At 32.8% G+C, this 22,878-nt stretch overlaps 5 protein-coding genes across 19 annotated transcripts; all 5 read left to right on the plus strand.

Annotated features, from left to right (window-relative positions):
• Nucleotides 1–166: 166 nt before the first annotated feature.
• On the plus strand, nucleotides 167–6,810 carry LOC109853985. Of its 10 annotated transcripts, none has more exons than XM_020427023.1 (5): nucleotides 2,997–3,083; nucleotides 3,986–4,604; nucleotides 5,146–5,766; nucleotides 6,002–6,325; nucleotides 6,408–6,693. In XM_020427023.1, the coding sequence occupies exons 3-5, from the start codon at nucleotides 5,146–5,148 to the stop codon at nucleotides 6,492–6,494; spliced, it is 1,032 nt and encodes a 343-aa protein (XP_020282612.1). In that variant the 5' UTR covers nucleotides 2,997–3,083; nucleotides 3,986–4,604; the 3' UTR covers nucleotides 6,495–6,693. The 10 variants fall into 10 exon arrangements, with proteins under 10 accessions (XP_020282348.1, XP_020282862.1, XP_020282612.1 ...); XM_020426940.1 differs by lacking the exon at nucleotides 2,997–3,083 and adding an exon at nucleotides 3,201–3,877; XM_020427108.1 differs by lacking the exon at nucleotides 2,997–3,083 and adding an exon at nucleotides 3,201–3,877 and having other exon boundaries at nucleotides 4,027–4,604.
• Nucleotides 6,811–7,412: 602 nt separating this feature from the next.
• On the plus strand, nucleotides 7,413–10,158 carry LOC109854448. Its single transcript, XM_020427577.1, has 5 exons — nucleotides 7,413–7,562; nucleotides 8,368–8,442; nucleotides 8,696–8,785; nucleotides 8,895–9,237; nucleotides 9,766–10,158. The coding sequence occupies exons 1-5, from the start codon at nucleotides 7,509–7,511 to the stop codon at nucleotides 10,065–10,067; spliced, it is 864 nt and encodes a 287-aa protein (XP_020283166.1). The 5' UTR covers nucleotides 7,413–7,508; the 3' UTR covers nucleotides 10,068–10,158.
• Nucleotides 10,159–11,030: 872 nt separating this feature from the next.
• Nucleotides 11,031–16,122, plus strand: LOC109853796 (homeotic protein female sterile). Of its 4 annotated transcripts, none has more exons than XM_020426541.1 (8): nucleotides 11,031–11,109; nucleotides 11,939–11,997; nucleotides 13,808–13,997; nucleotides 14,183–14,553; nucleotides 14,914–14,985; nucleotides 15,075–15,249; nucleotides 15,315–15,595; nucleotides 15,690–16,122. In XM_020426541.1, exons 2-8 carry the CDS (start codon nucleotides 11,941–11,943, stop codon nucleotides 15,744–15,746), a joined length of 1,203 nt encoding a protein of 400 aa, XP_020282130.1. In that variant the 5' UTR covers nucleotides 11,031–11,109; nucleotides 11,939–11,940; the 3' UTR covers nucleotides 15,747–16,122. The 4 variants fall into 4 exon arrangements, with proteins under 4 accessions (XP_020282130.1, XP_020282045.1, XP_020281868.1 ...); XM_020426456.1 differs by lacking the exon at nucleotides 11,031–11,109 and adding an exon at nucleotides 11,144–11,809; XM_020426279.1 differs by lacking the exon at nucleotides 11,031–11,109 and having other exon boundaries at nucleotides 11,826–11,997.
• Nucleotides 16,123–16,891: 769 nt separating this feature from the next.
• Nucleotides 16,892–19,052, plus strand: LOC109858360 (GATA zinc finger domain-containing protein 14-like). 2 transcript variants are annotated; one of them, XM_020435551.1, is made up of 4 exons: nucleotides 16,892–17,062; nucleotides 17,171–17,321; nucleotides 17,565–18,744; nucleotides 18,827–19,052. In XM_020435551.1, exons 1-3 carry the CDS (start codon nucleotides 16,988–16,990, stop codon nucleotides 18,509–18,511), a joined length of 1,173 nt encoding a protein of 390 aa, XP_020291140.1. In that variant the 5' UTR covers nucleotides 16,892–16,987; the 3' UTR covers nucleotides 18,512–18,744; nucleotides 18,827–19,052. The 2 variants fall into 2 exon arrangements, with proteins under 2 accessions (XP_020291140.1, XP_020291230.1); XM_020435641.1 differs by having other exon boundaries at nucleotides 17,174–17,321.
• A 287-nt stretch (nucleotides 19,053–19,339) lies between these two features.
• Nucleotides 19,340–21,093, plus strand: LOC109863603. Of its 2 annotated transcripts, XM_020443918.1 has the most exons (4): nucleotides 19,340–19,676; nucleotides 19,879–19,977; nucleotides 20,329–20,691; nucleotides 20,945–21,093. In XM_020443918.1, the coding sequence occupies exons 1-4, from the start codon at nucleotides 19,533–19,535 to the stop codon at nucleotides 21,047–21,049; spliced, it is 711 nt and encodes a 236-aa protein (XP_020299507.1). In that variant the 5' UTR covers nucleotides 19,340–19,532; the 3' UTR covers nucleotides 21,050–21,093. The 2 variants fall into 2 exon arrangements, with proteins under 2 accessions (XP_020299507.1, XP_020299515.1); XM_020443926.1 differs by lacking the exon at nucleotides 19,879–19,977.
• Nucleotides 21,094–22,878: the final 1,785 nt, after the last annotated feature.

A 22,878-nucleotide genomic window follows, 5' to 3' on the forward strand; every position in this document is an offset into this window, starting at 1 on the left:
ATTTATTTTTGCATTTTGTTCAATAGCGAACGCGGGCCTAGGTATTTCGTAGATTTGTTCCGTTTACATCATCGAGACTTTACACATAAGATGTGTCGTAAAACGAACAGATGACCTTCGAGGTATCGGGAGGTAGAAAGAACTCATCTCGTAGTGTCGGCTTTGCTGTCCAGCAAGATGCATTTGTTTTCGCGATCTTACTCTTGACGAGTTCGTCGGTGTGAAATTCGCAAGTGCGACACGAATCCCGGTGTGAAAAATAATATTAATTCGGAAAAAGTAATAATTAATTGTCAAAATCAATTCTTATGTGTGTGAGACATAAAAAGGTAAGATATATAATTTGTTACAGTTTACACACATTGATTTTATCGATTGTGCTTGCTTTATCTATGCGAACTTGTCATTAATATTTTACGTGCAAATCACACACGACATTTTCATTTGAAATTCTCGTAAAAAGAAAACATTTATAATTCAATCTTGAATAAAACTATAGTGTATAACATAAAAAATTGAATCTGAAGTAAATACATTACAAATTATATATTTTTGTTTCTAAATTAAAACTTAATATACGAATTCTAACTTAATATCTAACGATATCATGCATTACATTGTTATTACATAGTTATATTACATAGTTTTGTTCAAAAAAACTGAATTACGACTTTATCTATTTTTTCCACTTTCTTAAGAAATTAATTTTATTCAGAAATGTGGTGCTTTACTCGTAAAATATTTAATGACAGACTAAAACATCATAGAACGCAGTACAATCAATCAAGCTAGCAGTCCAGTTGGACTATTCACGTGATAAATGCATATTGCATGTTGCGCACACATTGCATGTTGTACTTTTTTTTTGTATGATCTATATTTCTCTATATGCACTCTGAATACACAAGAAACACAAGAGCGCGATCAGTTAACGATTGACATCGAAAAGTTCGTGTCTCCGCAAAAACTTGCGTCTCTGCAAAAACAACATAAATTTGTATTAAAAAATATTCCAACACATTCGCCCAACCAAGTTGCTGCAAAGAGATTTAACAAAAGTGATAAATTGCGTCCAACAACACAGTGACATAAAAAAAAAATTTGTTTGAATATTGCAGTATTATTTACAATATAATTGTTCGTCATCACGCTACATGCGAATATCAAGGTAATCATGATAATAGTGTATGTAACAACAACGAGTGTCTTGCATAACATTTCATGCTTTTTGTAAGCTTAATAAAGTGCTGGTTAATTTTTTTTTTTTTTTGCGCAAAAATGAACGAAGAATAAATGTGTCAAAACTTCAGACAACGAGAGATCGAATTCTCTCTCTTTTGTAGAGTTACGCGTTTCAAAATACTTGTGGAAATCCAGTATTGGATACATTTTGAAACTGATTTCTTTGTAATCGTATAATAAAGACATGTCATGTTTCATGACACGTGTTGCTCGATTCTTCTGAGCTCGATTTTGAAACTCTCTCCCACGGAGATCCAATCGCGCTCTTAGTACTTTATCTTACGTAAAACATGTTTAATTACCGTGCTATTGTTTAGTGAGTACACATACAATTTTGACTCTCAGCTTATATGAATCATGCGTGTGATCGCTCACGATCGAAACTTTGTAAAGAGATCTTTAACGCCTATAGACGCTTTTTATGTGAGTTATAAATATAACGATTTCATCAAAACGCAAACAGAATCTCACACAATGTTTATACATTGTTATTACGATTTGCTACAGTAAGAGCTCACACGAGAGTTCGTTGTGTTTTACTTCGATCAGTAGTGCTTCAATTTCAATCATTATTTTAGAATTCAGATATGTATATACACATTACTTTACGTAATATATAATTATATATTTAAAATGATATTTATAAAGAAAATTATTAAATATTAAGAAAAATAATTTAAATTAAAAATAGATTTAAAGCTTCGCACTGACTTTGAGTTCTTCCCTCTACATATTTTGATCAGGTAGAATATAATAAATAAATTCATAAAATAAATAATAAACAAACACGCAAGTAGACACACATTAATAATTTTTAGACATGCACCAGGTAAGTATTGACATGCTCCCGTATACATAAAAATATATATATATATATATTACGTAAGCAAGTGTGTACAACGCAAGATGTGTCACGTTACACAGCTGCATGAAATTCTACGAAAACCAAATTTCACGTTTTGATTCATATGGTAAAACCCAAGATCGGACATTCACGCACGAAACACTATCATTTCGCATATTGCGCAGTAAAACGTAATATACTCTGCTAAATCCTAAACCTAGCTAAATGATCGATCTGTTGCGTCTTTTGCAATACTTTGCTGCTAAAACTATGCGAAAGACTTGGCGCAAGAGTTTATTCTCGATCATTATGAACGCTTGCGTTACAAAAATTTGGAGTTTTTTTTTGTAACATAAAAAAACCTTCGGCAAATTCAAATGCACGCAAAGTCTTTTGGTGCGAGTAAACACGTGCGTACTTTTCGCGCTCACGCACCTTTCACGGTGTCACAATTAGGCGGTGAATAATTGGAGCGTGTCATATACATCAACGAAACCGACCTAAAAAACAACAACTGATGCAACTATATATGAATTACGATTATTTGTTTATTTTAATATTGCGATTTTAATGTAGAGTTTCTTCATAATTTTTTTTTTGCAAAATATATATATATAATATTAACGTTAAAAACATTGTAAATCAAGTTATTTTATATAGCAATAGAACAATTAATTGTAAAAAAGCAAAACATCGTATTGTTATATAGTATATCGTTATCTTTTTCAAAGATATATACTTAGATACAATAAGAAACAAGTAATTCTTACTGATGCGTGTATAATGGGAGTTCGATCTTGATTACGTATGTGATTGCGAAGAGTGAAAGTGAAAGATGGAAGTTTGTTGTGTACTGTTAGAGTCCACGTGGACTCCTGACAGGTTTTCGAAGACAAGTACGGTTAAGTACTGCGGTCGCCGATGTTCGGGCAAGATCGTCGAACCCTATAATCGTGCAAAGTTTTCGTGTACCGACAATTGTGAAATAGTATAACGTGTGCGTATCAAGTAAACACTAAAATCATCTTTTAAAAAATTACTTAAATCAGTGTAATTTATTTATACTGTGTAATTTTTTAATTAGACATTTTTATGATATATTGAACTCACGTTTTCTTTAATAAAAATGTTGAAACGAGTGAGAACGACTTACTGACAGAATTTTTCTTTGATTACAATCTGTTCTAAATTTGCCAAATTTGTTACATTTCATGCCAACCGAGAAAGATTTAAACTCGAAACGTTCTGTTAAAGTCCAGTTGTTGCGTAATATCTTGCTACTGTTTTGCATTTACGTAAAATTGAATATGTAAATTGGATCAACCGCTCTACCAAAGGTCTCATCTTTCATTTAATATTATTTGATTTAATTTGTTTTTATTTTTTTGAATAACAATATTTATATTTCCTTTTCGCGAATAATACGCAATAAGTATATTGCGAAGAAAGTGAAATCTGAGAGAGCAGAAGAGTGTTGTGTCCAAACCTCTATTTTGTCCGATAAATGAACCTGCTCCATTTAAATCGTTCCACGTACGCTTGAATTTTCGCAACCGATAGAAATCTTCGCGCGCGATATACTTGGCGGAAGTAGAAAGTCTTGTTTGCTGTATTACGGGTCTGACTGGTGGCGTGTGCAGTTCAGGATATAATGCAGCGCGATCGTTTGAAAAGTGCCGTGACAACACGTAACCAGTTAACCGCAGATTCTCGATCGATATTATCTGATAACCGTATCGTTTATCGCTTTTTGAAATTAATTATATAAGTGTTACATTTGTGGAAAATGTGGTACATATTTTATACAATATTTTAAACAATTTTTTTTTATCCTACATTTGTTATAACTGTACTACTGTATGTAAAATATTAATTGACTATGTTTGATAAATATTTTAGTTCTTTTACGCATATATTCACCTTATTCTTGCTGTTGAAAGTGATATTGCGCTACATTCAAACGGAAGTTTCGGCAATGTTACGACACTCATCGGGTCCTAGTGTTTCGCAAGCGATAAAATCGATCATTAATACGGTGCACGTATCGTAAGCGCGATGGAGTCCAAAATGGATCGTCGAAATCTCTGGACGACTCTCCTGGAAGCGAATCGCCGCCGGTATCGGCTGGTAGTAATGCTCGAACAACGGCGAAGGCTACCGACCGACAGTAGCGGTGCAACATGTGATTGCCGTGCTAGGTCAAAGGCAGGCAATTTTTCGAACGATCGTGCATGAACGATCGATAGGTATAAACGATCGTTCTTTTGCGGCAAATCGCGAGTGATGCAGTGGACTTCCCGTTGTGCAAAACAGCCTTTCGAGTTAGAACAATTCTTGCGTAAAAAAAATTTGCGAATGAATAATTCTCTTTGGTGACTCTAAAATAAAACAAAATTTGAAAGTACGTCAAAGAGAAAGATGTTGAGTGATTGAATAACTTCTCCGAAGCAATGTGCAACAAGCGCTGGAGGAAAGGACAATTTTTATCACGTGTATTGGAAAAACTTTCTCTGTCGGTGTAAGTCAATGAATCTTCGTAATCTTGAACAAAAATATAGCGTGGGGTATAATTTAATAAACTATCGGAAAGACAAGCCTGTGATTCATAAACTCCGGTTGTCACTCTTTTTATTGCGGTTTGCGACGAACTTTCTTTATATTTTATTAAACGAAGACCTTATGCAATAACTCTACCAATTCTTTTTCGTGCATCCCAGTCACCGTTCGACTCTCACTGCGTGATGTTTCCTCGTGAAATGCAGTTTTACAACGGCACGGTCCTCGCTTCTGTTATGTGATATTTATTCAATAGATAAAGTATACGTGATATTATCAATTTTTTAATACATGAATCAAAACACGTGAAAAAAAAAGAGTTTTGCTCAAAATAAGTTCGTACTTAAAAACATTTTTTTACTGCAAAAATTGTCTTCATTTGTAGTTTTTGTTTTTGTGCTCTTCTAATTACGTACTCAAACATCTTGATTCTTGATATTTAGTGACTTATTACTCGATGATTATTTCTGACGCGTATATCTTTTAATCTTGTAATTTTACAGATGCATGTATCATCAATCAAATTCTTCGCAGCCAGTTGCTGGCTGGTTCTCTGCGTGATCAGTCCGCTTCACAGCACAGCTGAGAGGATGTCGTCGATCCTTTACGGGGTCAACAATCCCGCGCGTCATCAATTTCAGCGGATACAGCCCGAGGATACAACGTTTTCCTTCGAAGAGCGAGGGGAGTTCGAGTCTAACGCGCGCGTCCCGAAACCACGAGACATTAATCAAATTAATTCGCTGCAATTTAGAACTTCACCGAGGAACATCAATTCCGAAGTTCACGTCAAGCAAAACGTGGCGAAGTTAAGACCGGAATATCGAGTAGAAAATAGAAAATCTAAACCGTATTACTCGGAATATCTTAAAAAAGAAAATGCCGCTCGTTCCGCGGAGTTAGAGCAAGAGACTCGCAGAAGAGACAAAGAAATTGTAAAGAAGATGAACGTGTTGGACAAGTTGCTGTCAGAGAGTTCTGAAGAAAATGATGTCGAATCGAAGATTACAGCCGAGGACAGAATCATCGCGGAAATGATTCCCGAAGAGACCAGAAGAGTCGTCAGGCAAGTTCGTAGGCAACGGCCAGGCTTTTTCTGGACTTTGGCGAGACTTGCTTTTGAGGTATATACAACAACAGCATTTTACATAATACCTCGTTATGCGCTCAGATAATAATTTTATCTTCTATACCCTTCGGTCAGTTAATTAGTTAAATAGTCAAAATAGAATTGAATAAAATTAAATTAACTTCAGATTTGTTCTTGCCAAAAACACATTTACAAAACGATTAGTTTTGAGTTACAAGAGAAAGTGACAGAGTTTCGTTCCAATCTAGTGATGTTCCGTTTCATTTCAGACGTTCAACGACACTCGATCGGCGATTCAACAAATTAGCAATATCGTCAGTCAAACGGTCGAACCGGAAATGCCAAGTGCGCGATCGCGAGTTAGCAGTAATCCTTTGATGGTCGTCAATACGACGACAACAATCGCGCCAGGAAGTGATCAGAATAATATGTCCAGCAACATGGCGAGTGTTAACGTTACGACGACGACGATGAGAACGACAACTACAATGGAACCTTTCAGATTGACACGAAATGGATTGCTACAATTACTTAGTCGAAATATACGTGGATTGATTCGTCTGTTTAACATCGAATGGCAAGATGCTCTGAATGTGAGTTTTGCATATCTTTCTTGTGAATGTATCTGTCAGATTATTGTCTACTAATATTCTAAATTTGCAATAAATGTTTCAGCAATCAGAAATTAATGTGAGAGAGTTTCAAAAGAATCTCGGGAATCAGATAGGCAGCTATCTGCAGGACAACCCAAACGCTTTTTAAATATACAACGAACACAATATCGCAAAAGAGAGCAAAATAGAAGAATATTATGATATTCACATAATTCTGGGCTGCATGTGTATATATACTGTGTGTGTGTGTATGTACATACATGTAGAGTCCAGAGAATACACATACAATTTAATGACACACATCTGTAGCGAGAATTTCCGTAATTTAGCCAAAGATTGTAATTGAAAATAATGTTTATTACAATATTTGTTTTTATTAAATAGTATTTGTTTAGTTATAAATATGAATATATAATAATGAACTATGTTTGCATGCAGTATGTGAAAAGATAGGCAAATACAACGACGATTATTTGTATCTATTTGAATTTTATTGTAAAAATGAAGTTTAGGTATAGATAAATGTAAAATGCACTATGCAATTTTTTTACTAAATTGCGCCGTTGAAATTAATCAAATCGACCTCTACGCGATGTCGACTATGCGAGAGAACAATAGCAACAACAGTTAAATTGACACATCTGTTATATTCTATTAGTTTTTATTATTTCTCTTTTCGAAACAGCCGATTATAAGAATTTCTTCAACAGACATTTCGACCAGCATCCAAATTCGATCCGAAAGACTTTGGTTTTGTAATTACGTAATAAGCGAAAAACAATCGTCACATTACACTATCTCCGCGACAGGTCGATTTACGTAATCGTTTCGGTTTACAACCCACGCCATAGTTTTTTTTTTCCGAGCGTGAAATAAAAGAAAAGAGATGAAGAGTTTGTTCGAATAATCGACCGGTGAAAGAGGTCGAAAGGATCCGTCGTTACCACATTATAACGGCGATTGCAAGAAATAGAAAGCACCTTCTTCGTCCGAAAGAAACCGGCGCGAATTCCGGAGATCCTTACGCCGGATTGGTCAACGCTCCGTGTGGGATCCCGTGGCAGCCCTTATAGATTGGTGAAGCGGATCTGAACGCGCGTCCACTTGTGTTAAAACTCGCTGAAGCGTACACGCATCTGGTCTTCTCGTAAAGTGTCGTAGGATGTTTTGGTGCTGCTGTCTTCTGAGCCTTCTGCTCGTACTCGGTGACGCATATGTAAGTGTTGCTTAAAATAAAACAATATTAATATACTATAAAAATAAAAATATCTAAATAAGATAACAATTTAAAAGTTTTTAAATTACACACGGGTTTTGACAGATTGAAAATAAACAAAAAAGTTCTCAAAAAAACTTAGAAATTTGTCTTTTAATCTTAAATTTTAGAAGTGTGATAATAATTTTGACATTTAACAATGCGTTTCAGTAAAATTAGGTGATTGATATTATTTAGTTTGAGTTGAGATATTATTAAAAAAATTTTATAATACACGTTTATTACATACACAAATTATATTTTTGTAAATTGGAATTTTGTAAATTTAAAAACTCAAGTTATTTTAATGTAGGTAAATTAAAGGCTAATATTAACATTAGCTGACATAAGTTTTGTAAAACTTCCAATAACATTAACTAATTTTTTTATTGGTTCTCAATTTGATTCATATTGATCACTTTGTTTTAATTAAAATCTCTGTACGTTTTTATAAATTCAATCTGCTGGATTAAGCTATACATGCGCACACGGATTCCCCTTTCCAATAATCGATAAAGATTATTTGACATTTGTAACCTGTGAAAAGTGAAAGTTACACGATAAAGACTATATAGTGGACATTTAACGTGGCCTACGTGAACTTATATGTACTCGGATGCAGTGTCTGAGACGTAAGCGTGGGTCGTATTTATCGTCTCTATCTCGGGGGAGAAATTTCTAACGAAATTAAGGAAGAAGCATAGTTTTCACTTGTTATGTAATAAGTTACAAAAAAATGTAAAACAATTTTTTCTATGCATTTCAGGATTTTTCGAATAGCAGAGTACGACGTCAAAATGTACCTCTACAAAATGGTCAATTGATAGACAATATTTTCAACGTAAGTCATTCTCTTTTTAACGTAATAATGTTTTTAATATTCGGAAATTTAACATGAAATAAGCAAACATTTTAGTAGTGAAATGTGTAAGAAACAAACGTTGTTAAAAAGGTAGTAATTTATTGCCAATTTTTTTCGATTTTGTGTATAATTGCTGCCAATCTTTTAACATTGTGTTTATTTAGGATTCAATTATCAAATATCAAATAATATAATAATACATCAACTTCAGAAAGAAAATTTTATTTTGCAGATCCCGATAACGGCGATCAAACAAACCGCTACAGCGGCACAAGCCATCGCACCTGAAAATTCACAACCTGTTTTAGATAATCTGTTTAAGGTCATGTATATTCAAACCTAGTATATGTATAAATATGTATATGTGTGTATATATATCTGTACTACAAACTCTTTTAATCAATTCTTAAAATCAAAAATATCATTTACAGATTCCAGTCTCGACTCTGGAGGCTGTCGGTTCACTCGTTAAAACCACAACTGAACAAAGACAGCAAAATGCGCAAAATATTCAAGAGAGAAGAGAACGATTGGCTGCCATAAAGGAACAAAAAAGGAAGCGAAAAGAGGAAATTCGAAACCAGCGAGTGCAGCAGCAACAAGTGACGAGAGTTGTAAGACATTTCAACGATCCGTTTGGATTAAACGCATTGACTGATCTCCTGGTTGGACACGGTGGCGGACACCATGGCGGACATCATATTAATAAACTCATCGGACATCACCCTTTGTTATGTGGCAATAACTGTCACGGTGGAATTTTCGGCAGTAACGGTGAATTTTGCTATTTCAGTTTTCTATAATGAAAAAACATTATATACATTAAAACAAGTTTTAAACTCGTGAAAATTTATAATCAGCAGATAGTTTTAAGATCAATACGAGTCAATGTACTGGATATACATGCAAATATATCTTTACATGTAAATTAATATACTTTGAAATTCAAATTGATTCCAAATTCAAAAGTAATTTGTATTTATTGAAATTGCAAATTAAGCATCTTCAATAAATATAATTACTCTTGAATTTGAAATCAATTTGAATTTCAAAGTGTATTAGATGACTTTTAGAATTGAAAATCCGGAGTTTACGTCTTCAATGTGTAAGTTACCTATTTTACCCATTTTATCTTTTTTTTATGAAAATTTACACATATAAAAATATATTAAATACATAAAAATGTATTTTTGTTTTAAACGTACACCCAGCATATTAGCTCGTATTGTGATCTTATGTAATTATTTATAACTGCTAAAATCGAGACGTACAAAATAATTATATAAGATGTGGATTTTTTAGGTCATCGACCAAATGGCTACGAGGTTCACGAGAACGTGGACGAGGACACATCTTTTTCCTGGCACGGTATAACCGCTGGTTTCGGCACTGTCCACACTCGACCTTTCGCCAGCGCTATTAAAATCGAGAATAAAGTCGCTCCCAAACAAACTAAGCAAAAAGTTCCGAAATACTCGACTAATAATGGAAATTCCCAGAACAAAATTGCAAACACCAGATATAAGCCAACGCGCGAGTACGACGATCCGCCTCTCGAAAATAAAATTGCACCCAAACAAGGAAGAATAACCTTTTCGCAATAATAATGTTAACATATATGTGACGAAATAACGCATTAGAGAGATGTACAAGTTTATTTTTTATAACGAATATTTATCTTCATCTTGTGCTTCAGATTTTTTTACTAATTTTACTAATTGTACAAATATGAAATGTAATAATTTTTTTTATATAAGCTTGTGTATATAACATTTATAAATATATAATTCTCTTTTCTAAAACTTTATATTCTACTTAAATCTTTCCAGCTACAGATTATTAATGCATAAACATGTAAATTAGAGGAAAAACATCAAATTGATGAATCATAGTTAGATAAAACACGTTATCTTAATTATTTCTAAGTAATGATGACTTATACACATAGTGACGTCAAAAGTTTGATATCTGACCCGGCTTACATCATGATAAACGTTTTTGTAAATTATGATATACGTACACATTCAATGAATACAATACGGAAAAAAGCGATATGAATACGATAATATAAAGTTTGTTAACTGTGCACACATTTCTTCAAACTTTTTAAACAACAAATATGTCTCTGTGTGCACAGACGCATAAACAATTTATGATGTCTTTAAATTTAAATTCAGTTTTATGTAATAATGTTGCTGGAAAACAATGTGTTTGTAGAAGTTTTAATTATCATAAGCGTGCATATTAACACACACACACACACACACGCGCGCGCGTGAAATCACGGCCTTGGTCTTCGGAACTCGCTCTATTTTTACATTGCAATAAAAGGCCATATGTCATTACGTTTAACGCTTCTAGTGTGTTCTACATACATATATTTTAATTCAGAAAAAACAGAAACAGTTATAAAAATTCTGTTGTTATTCAAACATTTTTTCTGAAGCAAATCTTTGAAAATAAACAATTAATATTTTTAACTAAACAGTCGAATAGAATTCGCTTAGAGATGGACGTATTTGTAACGATCTCTTGATGATTAATCAGTTGTCAGTGTCTCACAAGTCGCGGAACTGTAACGTGCTTCTTTTCTTGAACATCGCGTTAGTTTTACGTAATTACAAAATCAGCACTATATTAAATACTGTAAGCGCAATTTAATGTTGACAAAAAATATATATTCAATGTCACTAAGGTGATTTTCGAAAAATATATATTTTTTAGTAGTATGCGTCTCTCAGAAATAAATTGTGTAAACCTGATTATATACATCGTGATATTGTAGAGCGTATAATTGAAATAAAATTGATCGAGTAGTTTCTACAACAATTTATTTTAAAATATCTTATTTATTTTTATTTTATACATATACTGCGATATTTTATTATTGACAGCGTAGAAATGGATTTGGTGCAAAAATTGTTGTTATTGTTGTTGTAAGCGAATTAATTAGATCAACTTATTCGGTTTGAGTTCTATGTGCATCGCTAACAATGATTCTGTATTTGCAATTATAAACATGTTTTCTCAAATACAAAGATTAAACGATAAATAAAATGTAAGCGACAATATTTTTATTTTCAAACAAATTATATAGCTAAAGTGATATCGAAAAATTATCTGTACACACCGTTTTTCTGGTTGAATTACATAATCACATTCTCCAATAATTTCTCACTCGCGCAAAAACTGTCCGCAAAAAAAAACAATTCGTCATCCTAAATATTTTTCGAGGATCTTCTTAGCTGTAGACTCTGTACTTTATGTATATAATCCGTTATAACCTATACTTTATCGAATGAATGATAGGATTCTATAGTCGGAGACTTCCCCCTTCCAGCTACAGGTGAGTAGCAGATGCCCTCGAGTCGAGTCGAGAAATCACTGCCTACCTGTCTACTTGCAGTTCCTTCGTCAGTAAACGCGAAGATGTCGTTGGGCAAGGTAGCTAACTATCTGTTTATTTTTTTCATAGTTATGGTCAGCGGAAGACCGCAAAATGAGGCCACGCAACGTGAAGAAAACTCCGGATCTGTAAGTGTGCAAAGTTTTTTTTTTTATTATATATTATCTGTTGTTATCACTAATTAAAAATATTTCTATTTTTATTTTCAAATTAAAAATTATCAAAAGTTACTGTGTTGTAAAATAAGACATAAATTATGTGTTTAATCGCAAAAGATACATAATTCATTGATTGCAATTATAGTGAAGTTATGTAAAAACGTTTACAATATCTATGTGTGCGTTAACGTAACTTATGTACTACAACAATACATAAGATGAAACAAGAAACGTTGTTGCGTACCCGTAGTTACAAATGATAAAACAAGACATTACTTCTTTTTGACCACGTCATTTATTGCTAGTATCATTACGTAAAATATGCATAAAATGTTAGTCAATACATCAGTAGAAAGAAATAATGAAACTACACAATAGTAACGAAAAGAACACAATTTTTTAAAAAATTGATATGTTAATATAACGTAAAAGTGTGTGAAGTATAGAAGAATAATAACTTATAATATTGTCTAGAGTGTGTGTTAAATTTCTAATGCACAATAATGCTCGCGTGCATTGGTCGCGCGCGTTACATTATTCAGTCACTTTGCTTATTCACGGAATCGCGTTATGCGTTTTCATTGCAACTTCAACGTCGTCGGGAGCAATTATTCAGTAAACAAAAACAGCTAATAATGCTTTGTGCGCTTCGAAATTGCGAGAATTGACTTTGATTGGTCAAATGCGCTACGAGAGAAAAAAACACGAGAGTAAAAGTTACACACACACACACACATCTTATGCCGGTTAGATAATCAGACGTTACTGCAGAAAGAGAAAGGATTGCAGATATCTTAGAAAGTTGCACAAAACTCAATTGTTTATCAATAATATTTAATTGCTTGTTAAAGCAAACTTGTTATCAAACGTAAATGTTATTTAAATGTTTTTTAACTGTCATTAAATGTTGTTTTCGAAACTTGTGATAAAGCAGTCGTCAAAATAACAAAATGCTACAAAGCTAAAACTACTGGATTAAATTAACTGTAACGTGAATAACAAAGTTGTTTCCCTATTTATAAACCTAAAACGTAATAAAAAAAAGATAACTTATAATGAATCACATGTTATTGTAACACGTGTCTCATGCTACCGAGAATTTAAGAAATAAAAGAAATAAAAGAAATAAAAAGATGAAGCGTCATTACAAACGTTTTATCACAAATTCTTTAGCATGTGTCCGAGATATTTAATTACAACGTTACATATGCGTTAAGAATTTTGCGTATCTTTTGTGTCTGGCGAGTCATTATAATTCTTGCACTCATCCACCTTGAAATAATTTTTACGATACAAAAATAACTCTTCTAAAGAAGAGATAAAATTTCAAGTAAAATCTACATTAAAATATAAGCGAGAATATTAAAATGTGCTAACGCACAGCGAAGTATAGAATACATATTTGCATTTAAGTGCATTTCATCACACTTTCAGATTTATTTATGCATTACGGATGCTATGTAAAAATATTTGAGAGAAATTGTTGTATGGCGTGCAACGTCACGGTGGCTAGTTTCAAAATAAACTAAAACGTTAGCGACTGATGAAACTTCGCGTGCGCGCTCTCGAAGATCTCATGTGTTGCGGCATGGAAAAGGAAATCATGATAGTAATAATTGCATTGTCATGTACAATTAGGCATGAAATATACAAACAGATGCGTAAAATTGAAAAACTTCGTAAAACTTGCGAAAAGTATTTAATTGCGCAATGCAAGCTTATTTGATGCGCAGTCTTCAAATTGATTAATAAACTCGTTTTATTAACCGCATACCTTCAGCTTCCATTCCTTCAATTCACTGATGGAGGAATTCGAGTGAACTTCGGAGGATATCACGCTGAGGCCGGACTAGGCGGTCTTCTACGAGGTGCAGGAACGGGTGGCCTTCACGCAAGTGTGGGAACCCCATGGGGTGCGCATGCAGGCGCCGGATTAGGCGGTCAAGTAGGCGCAAATGATGGGACTCTCGGTTTGTATTTACGAACAAGACATATGTACACTGTGTCACGTGTCGAAATATTTGTCTAATGAATTCAAAAGCAAACTTATGTACTTTAAAATTGTCAAAATTCAAGAGAAACCTGTTGCCTTTTTTAATTCATTAGAAAAATAAGTACAGAAGAGAGATGCAAATAAAAATTATTTATACTGCAGGCGGCGGTCTGTACGCTCGTGCTGGACTTGGTCGAGGAAGACCGGAAGCGGCGGCCGGACTTGGCGGGCGATTGGATGGACGTTCAACGAAACCGATTTCAGGTGGGATGTATGCAGGTGCGACACCAGGTGGTGGCCCAGGACCCGGCGTGTTCCTCGGCGGAGGTGTCGGCGCAGCTGGAGGTATCGACGGATTCGCGAGCGGCAGCGCAACTAAGGAAACCGATGTGAATCCACGTGCGACAGCCGACGCGGCAGCCGGCGCAGCAGCCAGCGCCGATGGAGCTGCGAGCGAAACAAAGCCGAAGAAGGGTTACACCAATATACAGATTATTCCCTCAAGAGAAAAAAACGCGCAGAAGAAAAACGAGGTTTAAAAAAATTTATTATTAGCTTTTTATATATAGCTTACAAATTGAAGTACATTTGGTTAGAGCAAAGGATACAGCGAGGAATTCTAATTTTCTAGGTCTCAAATACAATATCTAAACGAGATATCGAGACGCGCGAGGAAGTTCATTGACAGTCTTCTTCTTCTAACACATCCTCTGTAGACACTAGTCGTAGTTTTACTAATAACTTCCGTTAATAGGTTACGAGTACATATTGTTCTAAGTTTATACTCAAGATTTGTGGGATAATTCTTTCTTTAAGCGTCAAGTTATTATTTTTCCATTAAAAAAAATGTATTCATGGGACATTGTTAAATTAAATCTATATATCGAATGTAGAAGGTGGCGCTTGAAGCTGCTGCGTCAGTTGACACGTTCGCGGACGAAAAGACCAAGTCGCAAGACAAAGAGGTCAAGATCTGATAAAATTGTAATATATCGTAACACAACAGCTAAATATTTGATAGATTATCAAGATAGAATTTTTTTTTTCCTGACAGACACGACGTGCAATAAATGCTGAAGTCGGTCTGGTCAAATCGGCTTACATTGGAGCGGCGCCAGTTGTCGGAGTTGTAAAATCTGTGGAAAAACAAGTTGTAGTACCTGCAGCTGCTGCACCTACGCAGGCTACGATTCAAGCAAACGCCACCATCAATGCAGTCACGATACCTGGTGAGCAATTGCGACTTTTTATTGAGTGCAATGGAAAATTTTACATTGTTTCTTTCCTCTTTCAGAGAACAATCAAAACGTCGTCGTCGGTACGAAGACTGTGTATCCGCCTCGATGGTATTTCAGAAAGAGATTTTGGGCCGCTCCCAGAAAAACGGTTTACGTTGGTCCATCAGCGGCGATCGATACTCAGAGCTCACCTTCGGACGTGGTCGGCGAACTTTTCGCCAGCGCGGTGGGTAATGACGGCGGCGCAATCGACGCGAGCAAAACTTACACCGGCGGTGGCGCAATTACCGCAAGCAAGACCTACACCAGCGGGTCTCTCTTCGATGATATTTTTAACGTGAGTCAACGCTCTCGCTCTTTATATAACCACATACATTTCGCAAATGTTGTACGTGTGAGCATTTCTGATTAGACGAAGTTTCTAATTTCAGATCCCAATTTCTACTCTGGCAGCTGTTAATCAATTGTTGAAAAATAACGTTGGCTGAAAAATAACTCATTGTGAACTCGTATTCAAAATTATTTACTATATAATTAGTTAGACTTTGGAACCATCACTATTCAAGAGCTAAGATCAAGCGCTTTTTTGCAAGGTCCCCTGAATATATTTAACAACGTCGTCATTCGTCGTTGCTTATATTAATTTTTTTTTTCGGCGGATATTTTCTCTCCTGCATGCCAAACACGAGATGTCCTTCTTGTGATTCCCCGTACGTGATTAGATTGCGCTAGCAAGTAATTTCGCATATTACGACATTATTTCTTTGTCCCTCAACCCACAAATCATCCAAGCAAAATGTATTTTAATTACAAAAATGTATTTTATTTTTTATCTGACTTGTAGCATTTTAATAAAGTTTTATACTAAAATAATAATTCGATATTAATTATTTCTCTCCTAAGTGGAATTTTATGGTAATTTTATTGTTTTTTGTCTTATTTTTTTATTGTGCTATAACGTCGCTGCGCCACACGCATACGTGATATAAATGCTGATGTACAGCACACAAAAGAAATAAATAAAGTTGTTCGATATCTATATCTTGATATTTTTTCGAAGAAGTTGTAACAAATTATTTACTTCGTTTTATATTTTCCGCATATTTTATTGCATATCATAAAATTTTTATAAGCCAAAAGTTTCGAAACACTTCATGAGCTGTATGCGAGTTATGTTATTATATACTTGTAATTTTCGCATAAATTGTAAATCACTTTAAAATACTAAAACTGCCACAACGTTTAACATATTGTTGTATCTAAATGGCTTGATATGCAAATTGATTTGTGTTAAATAATTGTACAAAAAATTTCGACACATACGCGCACTTCTTATCTCTATGCGTCAGCACCAATTATTTTTACGTAATTTATGCTTCAACATGAAAAACTTGAATAAGCGCGCACATTCAAATAAATTATTTTCTTGCACATATAATATACGCACAAATATATAAATGTAAATATAGTAATCGCGAATGTGTGAACATAAATATTCACATTTTATTTCAAATTTTATTTTTGACTTTATTGTTGACATGTAAATTTCTGTATAATTTTACATATAATTTTACCAACTTGTAAGTATAAAACTACGTGACGTTACATTAGAAGACAAAGTCTAACGAAACATTTGTCAATTGAGTTTGTGGAAGCGTTTAGAACATTATAAGTATATAAAGAGAAGTCTTTATTATATATTTAATTATTGCCACCGATAATTGGCAATATGCGCATATATATTTTTTTGATATTTGTTTGTGCCAGCGCGTTAGCTCGGTCGAAATATAAAAGAGAAACCAGCGTACGTATGTTTCAAATATTATTAACAATATAAAAAAGATTTTGAAAATCAAAATTAAAATATGAAAATGTCTGTTATTATTTTTAAATAGAATTCTTTTTTTCACAGCAGGGCATCTCGTTCTCAGATAAGGCCGGAATTTCTGCAGGTTTAAATGGTGCAGAGGGACACTTTAAGAAAAGTATTGGTTTGAAACCCTTCTTATTAAATCCATTTGATACGACATCTGAAAACAAGGGAATAGATTTAAATATTGGTGGTAAGAGAAGTGAAAATCTAATTTTTAATCTGATTTGTTGTGAAAAAAATATATATTTATAAATATTTACATGTATATTTAACTTTTAAAAGCAAAAACTTTAATTTTAAGAGGAGATCGTAATATAAAACGTCTTTGAAATATTTCAACACTGAATGAATTTTCGATGGATCGACATTAGAAAAAAATTATATCTTTTTTTTACAATAAATGATATTTTCATATCAAACATATCTGATGTAGGAAACGTAGGATTGAAACCTAAGCTTAATTTTGGTGAAAAAGGTGTCGGAATATCACTTGGCGGCTCTGGCGATTTAGGCGTTGGAATATCAGGTAGCAAGGAGAAGAAACATTCTGAAAAAAAACATTCTAAAAAGCATAAACAATCCAAAGAAAATTCTTCATCGGAAAAATCGTCGGAGGAATCTGTTATCGGAGAAATCTGGAAAGAAATTAATAATGGGATAAGCGCAGGTGTAAAAGGAGACGCAGGTTTCTCGATTGGTACTGGAGGAATATCTGCTAGTATTGGTGGTGACGTATCAGCTGGTGCTAATTCAAAAAACGACGGGAGCAGTTCTTCGAATGAAGAAGAAGTAATTATAATACCGATTGTTGATGGGGAAAATTCAGGATCTTATGAAATATCGGACGAAACAAAGATCAATAAAACTAATGTAAAAGGAGTCATAATAATAGGAGATAAAGAAACATCACTAGGAGATAAAGAAAAATCTGATAATTCATCAGGTAATAAGAACAAGAAACACGTTGACAAAAATGGATCTGAAAAACATCAAAATGAACATAGTGGGAAAAAAGAAGAATACAGCAAGCACTCGGGAAAAGACATTATAACATCGCACGATAAAAGTGAATCTAACAAAGAACATGTTAATAAAAATAGAAATAATAATAATCATACAAGAGAAGAAGGTGGTATTGTGATATCACATGAAGAACACAATAGTCAGAATAAATCAAAAGGACATCAAGGATTGTCAAAAGAAAATGAAACTAAAAATAGTGGAATAACGGAAGGTAGCAAAAACACTCACACGGGAGGAAGTATCACAAAATCGCATAATAGTGGCGGAAAAACCAGTAGTGAGCACAAAGAACGTAATAACGTAAAACTAGAACAGGAGAAAATCTTAGGCACGAAAATGATCAGGGAACACACGTAAATCTAACTATCGATGGAAGTCACGGTACAAATCATAATAAAAGCAAAAATTCCACGGTAAAAATTGGCGTAATAGATGGCAAAGACTCAAGTCATGGAAAAAATAATGAGGATTCAAACAATTGCAATGAAATTCTTAACAATGAACAATGCGGTAGCCATATTAAACAAACGCTACAGGTTGTCCAAACATTTATACGCGGTTGCCATGCCATTGTTCACTTCTTGTTGGAGGTATAAATATTTGATTTTTTTATTTACCTACATAATCTCACGATTAATGTTTTTTATGATATTAAATTGTCTTGCTTTACAGCTAAACGAGACTGAACTGCGCAGAGTGTTATGTGAGATTTTACCACATGATAGTAAACTTTCCTGTCAATTGGGTTGCAATATTCTTCGTGTTATAAGACATGATTGAAACTTATCTGAAACGATATTATTAACGTTACATTGCATTATTTGCAGTGTCTGCATATAAGATGTATAATATAAATAAAATATATGGTACTTATATTTTCTCAATAATCTTGGAATTTAACTATCTATATAATAAATGCATGTAAACACAAAAACAATTATTTCTTAATTTTTCCCTGTTTTTTTATATTTAGTAATAAAGTTTTACAATGTTAAAAACTTCTAGTTCTAAATAAAGTTTTATTTTTAATTATTATCAAAGTGGACTCTTTAAAGAGTCAAATTTTAAGTTTGCCGCTTTATTTGGAACACATATGGAGAGGCATGTAAAGAGTGAAAGTGATACAATGTCGTAAGTCGATGGGTAAAGTACGCGATCATTGACGGCAAAGTGTTAGTCGAATATTCGTTCTTCAAGAGAAGACAAACTGACAAATTACTTGTTTTTTTTTTTTAATTTTTCTTATTAAACAAGAAGTAAATTAACAGAAAAAAATATCAAGTTTTTATTTTAAAAGTGTGTTTTCTGAATTAAATTTTTTTTCTTTTTTTTGCGTTACACAGTTTATTGTCAAAACTGATTTATACATGAAAAAAATATGCAGGCGTTGATAATTCTTCTACTTATTAGTTGCGTGCATTTATTGAGTGCTCGTCCTGCGGAGGGACCGACAAAATTCGTTCTTAACACTACGGAAAATATAGAAAACAACGTGTCATCTTCAAAACTGGAAGAAGCAAAGGTAAAATTTTGTATTTGTAAGATAAGCTAGCGAAAATATATGAAAATGCATTTTTTGACAACATTGTTATATAAAAAAAACAATATGTATTCTATTTGCATCAGTACAGAAACAAACAAAGAACCACAGATTTATGTGTAAAATTTAAATTAAACGCTTTGTTACTTGCTGAACAGACGAAGTCAAAGTTGTTATTTTGTAGGAATTATTAAGACGTATCTCAGATACGATTAGTCATGGAAGAGGAAGATTAATCAGTTTGATAATATTGGCTAGAAATATCATTGTCGATCGAGTAGAGGTAATTATATTCCATTAATCTTTTTTAATGATAAATCATTTTTTTTTTTTTCTATGACTCAATTGTCATGCGAGACTGTGTAACATTTTTCTGATGTGAGTCGTCATGTTATTTCAATATAGTTGAGCGGATATTTTGTAATGACTTATGAAAGTGCAACAACTCACATTAGTTATTATCGCGTTAATCGAGTTTGCCAAATAAACAAATACACTTAGTTTATCGTTGTTTTTTGTGCATTTTCTTTTTATTTTCGCTATATTTTATTTCAATCATTATCAAAACTATCTCTCTCGTTTGTGATACATAGTAAAAAATGATAGCGTATGTTATATATCTTTTCTTTTGTAGCAACTAACTAGCGAAGTTTCGAACGCAGCAGTTATTAAACACTCTATATCGAATAAACCCACCCAAAATCGCAGATCTGTATTTTTGGAACAAATTACGACAACTGTATCGTCGATGGATAACTTGATTCGTTTAGAAAATGAAAGAGATCAAGGTCTTTTAGAAAAATTAGCGATCCCGCCTTTTATTAAAGAAGGCTTGTACAATGCACTGACACCCAGACCACTTGTGGATCGAATTAGAGAGGAAGAAAAATACGGCAATACGAACACCAAATTCGATGGAATTGAGAGAGCGTTCGTTAACGGCTACACAAGTTTCAGCCAAGGTCTTGTCTCCCTACTTGATGCAATACCGCTGCTAGTAAGAATATTATAAAATTCTTAAAATGTTTTGTTTAAATAGTTATTCATGATTGTAGCTTTTTTAACGCTCATTATACAATTTAGACTTTATAAATGCTTTATTATAGTTATATTTTCGATAATTTTTATAACAGATAAAAAACTTTTAAGATATATATATATATATATATATATATATTTAAGATATATATATATTTATTTTATTAAATCTAATATGCTGCAAACAATAAGTTGCTTGTTTTTGTACATAGGAACCCAAGAGAGGTACAGTTAGAGATCAAGTTTTCAGACAGAATCTCAACAGAGTAACAAGTGTGGTCGATAATCTAGCAAAAACAAAAGTTTTGGGACTTTAACGGACTTTTTAATTAACATGTATACTTATAAATAAGATGTTACGTATTTGTAAATTAAACACGCAAGATTATTTGTTTAACATAATCACAAAGAGAAAAGTGAGAAGTCTCTTATCTTTAATATGTTATAATTAATATGTACTATTTTGTAATGTATAAAAAATAACTAATTAAAAAATTTAAACATTGTATATTACAATTGTGGTTAATTATAAATTGCACACACAAAGCAAGTTATATATTTTTATTTTATATACACTTATCTTTATAAATTTGCAACAAGAAGTAATTATAGATGTATTTTCAAAATATATTAAAATGTAGATTGCATACAAATTTTAAATTTAAAGTAAATTTAATTCACAAATCTATATAATTTATTTAAGTTTATTCATAATATGATCACATATATTATATGTGTGTGTGTGTATACATATATAAAATTACGTCATTTTTCTTTTTCGGCAGTTCGTAACTTCAATATTGCGTTTTGTACATGCATAATTATTGTAGAGATTTGCTAAAATATATAAAGTCCAATAGTTTCTGCCGATATTTTATTGTTGACTCATCACACCGACACGCTTAATTTTGAAAATGTACCAAGGTCGCATAAAATTATACGCTTTCTTTTGTGAAAGAATATCGGCAATATATAGCTTATCGCACATATAAAAATAATTAGTTTACTATCTATATGTCAAGTAAATGTTAGTTATAGACTGTCAAACTAAAGTAGTGATAATAATAGATTATAAAAAAAATATAATGCAGCCACATGTTCTTTCTGTCGAATGTCAACCAAAACACATATTTGTCCAAGAATCTTTTATGTAAGAAATAATTTTTGAGAAACTATTGTTTACTTGTAATTCGAAATGCGCGTGCATCTGCTGTTACTTCTGCTTTTTTTTTGAGCACTTGTTTCTTGGCATTCGTTCGAGGAGCAACTACTACGGTAAGTACATCCTCTGTTTTTGTAATCAAAAAATTACACGTTACCGTGTCCGCTGTTATCAAAGTTCTTTTTTACATATGTTTTATGTGCAACTAAAATCTTTATCTTAATTGTTTAGAATGTTTTCGCGATTAATTGTAAGGTGATGTCGATTGATATCGATTAATATCAAGTCAAGTTGTTTTATTTATTTCTTGATTTCGTATTCAAAGATATAGGTCAAGCATGTACTTTTGCTTTTTATTTATTCTCGATATACTTTCTCACAGATCTCTCAAACCACAAATCCATCCACCAATCCACCTACCGATGCGAGTGCTAACAATGGGCAAGAGAATTTGTCTTTTATACATATTATTTTAAAGATAGCTGAAATATTCATATTTCCGATATAAGCAATTTCTTCTTTACAATTTTGATCTTTTTTTTTAATACAAATGTTGATATCGAGATTGTTATTTTCTACCTTTAAAAATCAGATATTACAAACTAATCGCAAAATTGAATATTGAAATAAACATCTAATATTTATTTATAGCTTAGTCTAACAAATGTCATATTTACGATCTTTCAATATATATGGTGGTTCTTCTTTTAACTCATCAATTACTTACGCCATCTCGTAATCTTCTACGCCAAGGTTATTCAAATTTTCTTGTAAGTAACTTGTAAAACTTGCAAAGATACATATATACATAAAAATATTTTTGTTGTAAAATGTGCGTTATTTTTTTTAATTAAATAGATATATATATGTTAAACTGTGAAGAATTCAACAGCGTATCTTATATATAAATATACTATTCATTATTAATAATAATTTATTTTCAGTATGTAATATTACATTGTGTGATCGCTTATTATTTCGACT

This window comes from Pseudomyrmex gracilis, unplaced genomic scaffold, assembly GCF_002006095.1.
Source record: "Pseudomyrmex gracilis isolate BER0280 unplaced genomic scaffold, ASM200609v1 scaffold_0, whole genome shotgun sequence".
In the NCBI taxonomy this organism is placed as follows: Eukaryota; Metazoa; Arthropoda; class Insecta; order Hymenoptera; family Formicidae; genus Pseudomyrmex; species Pseudomyrmex gracilis.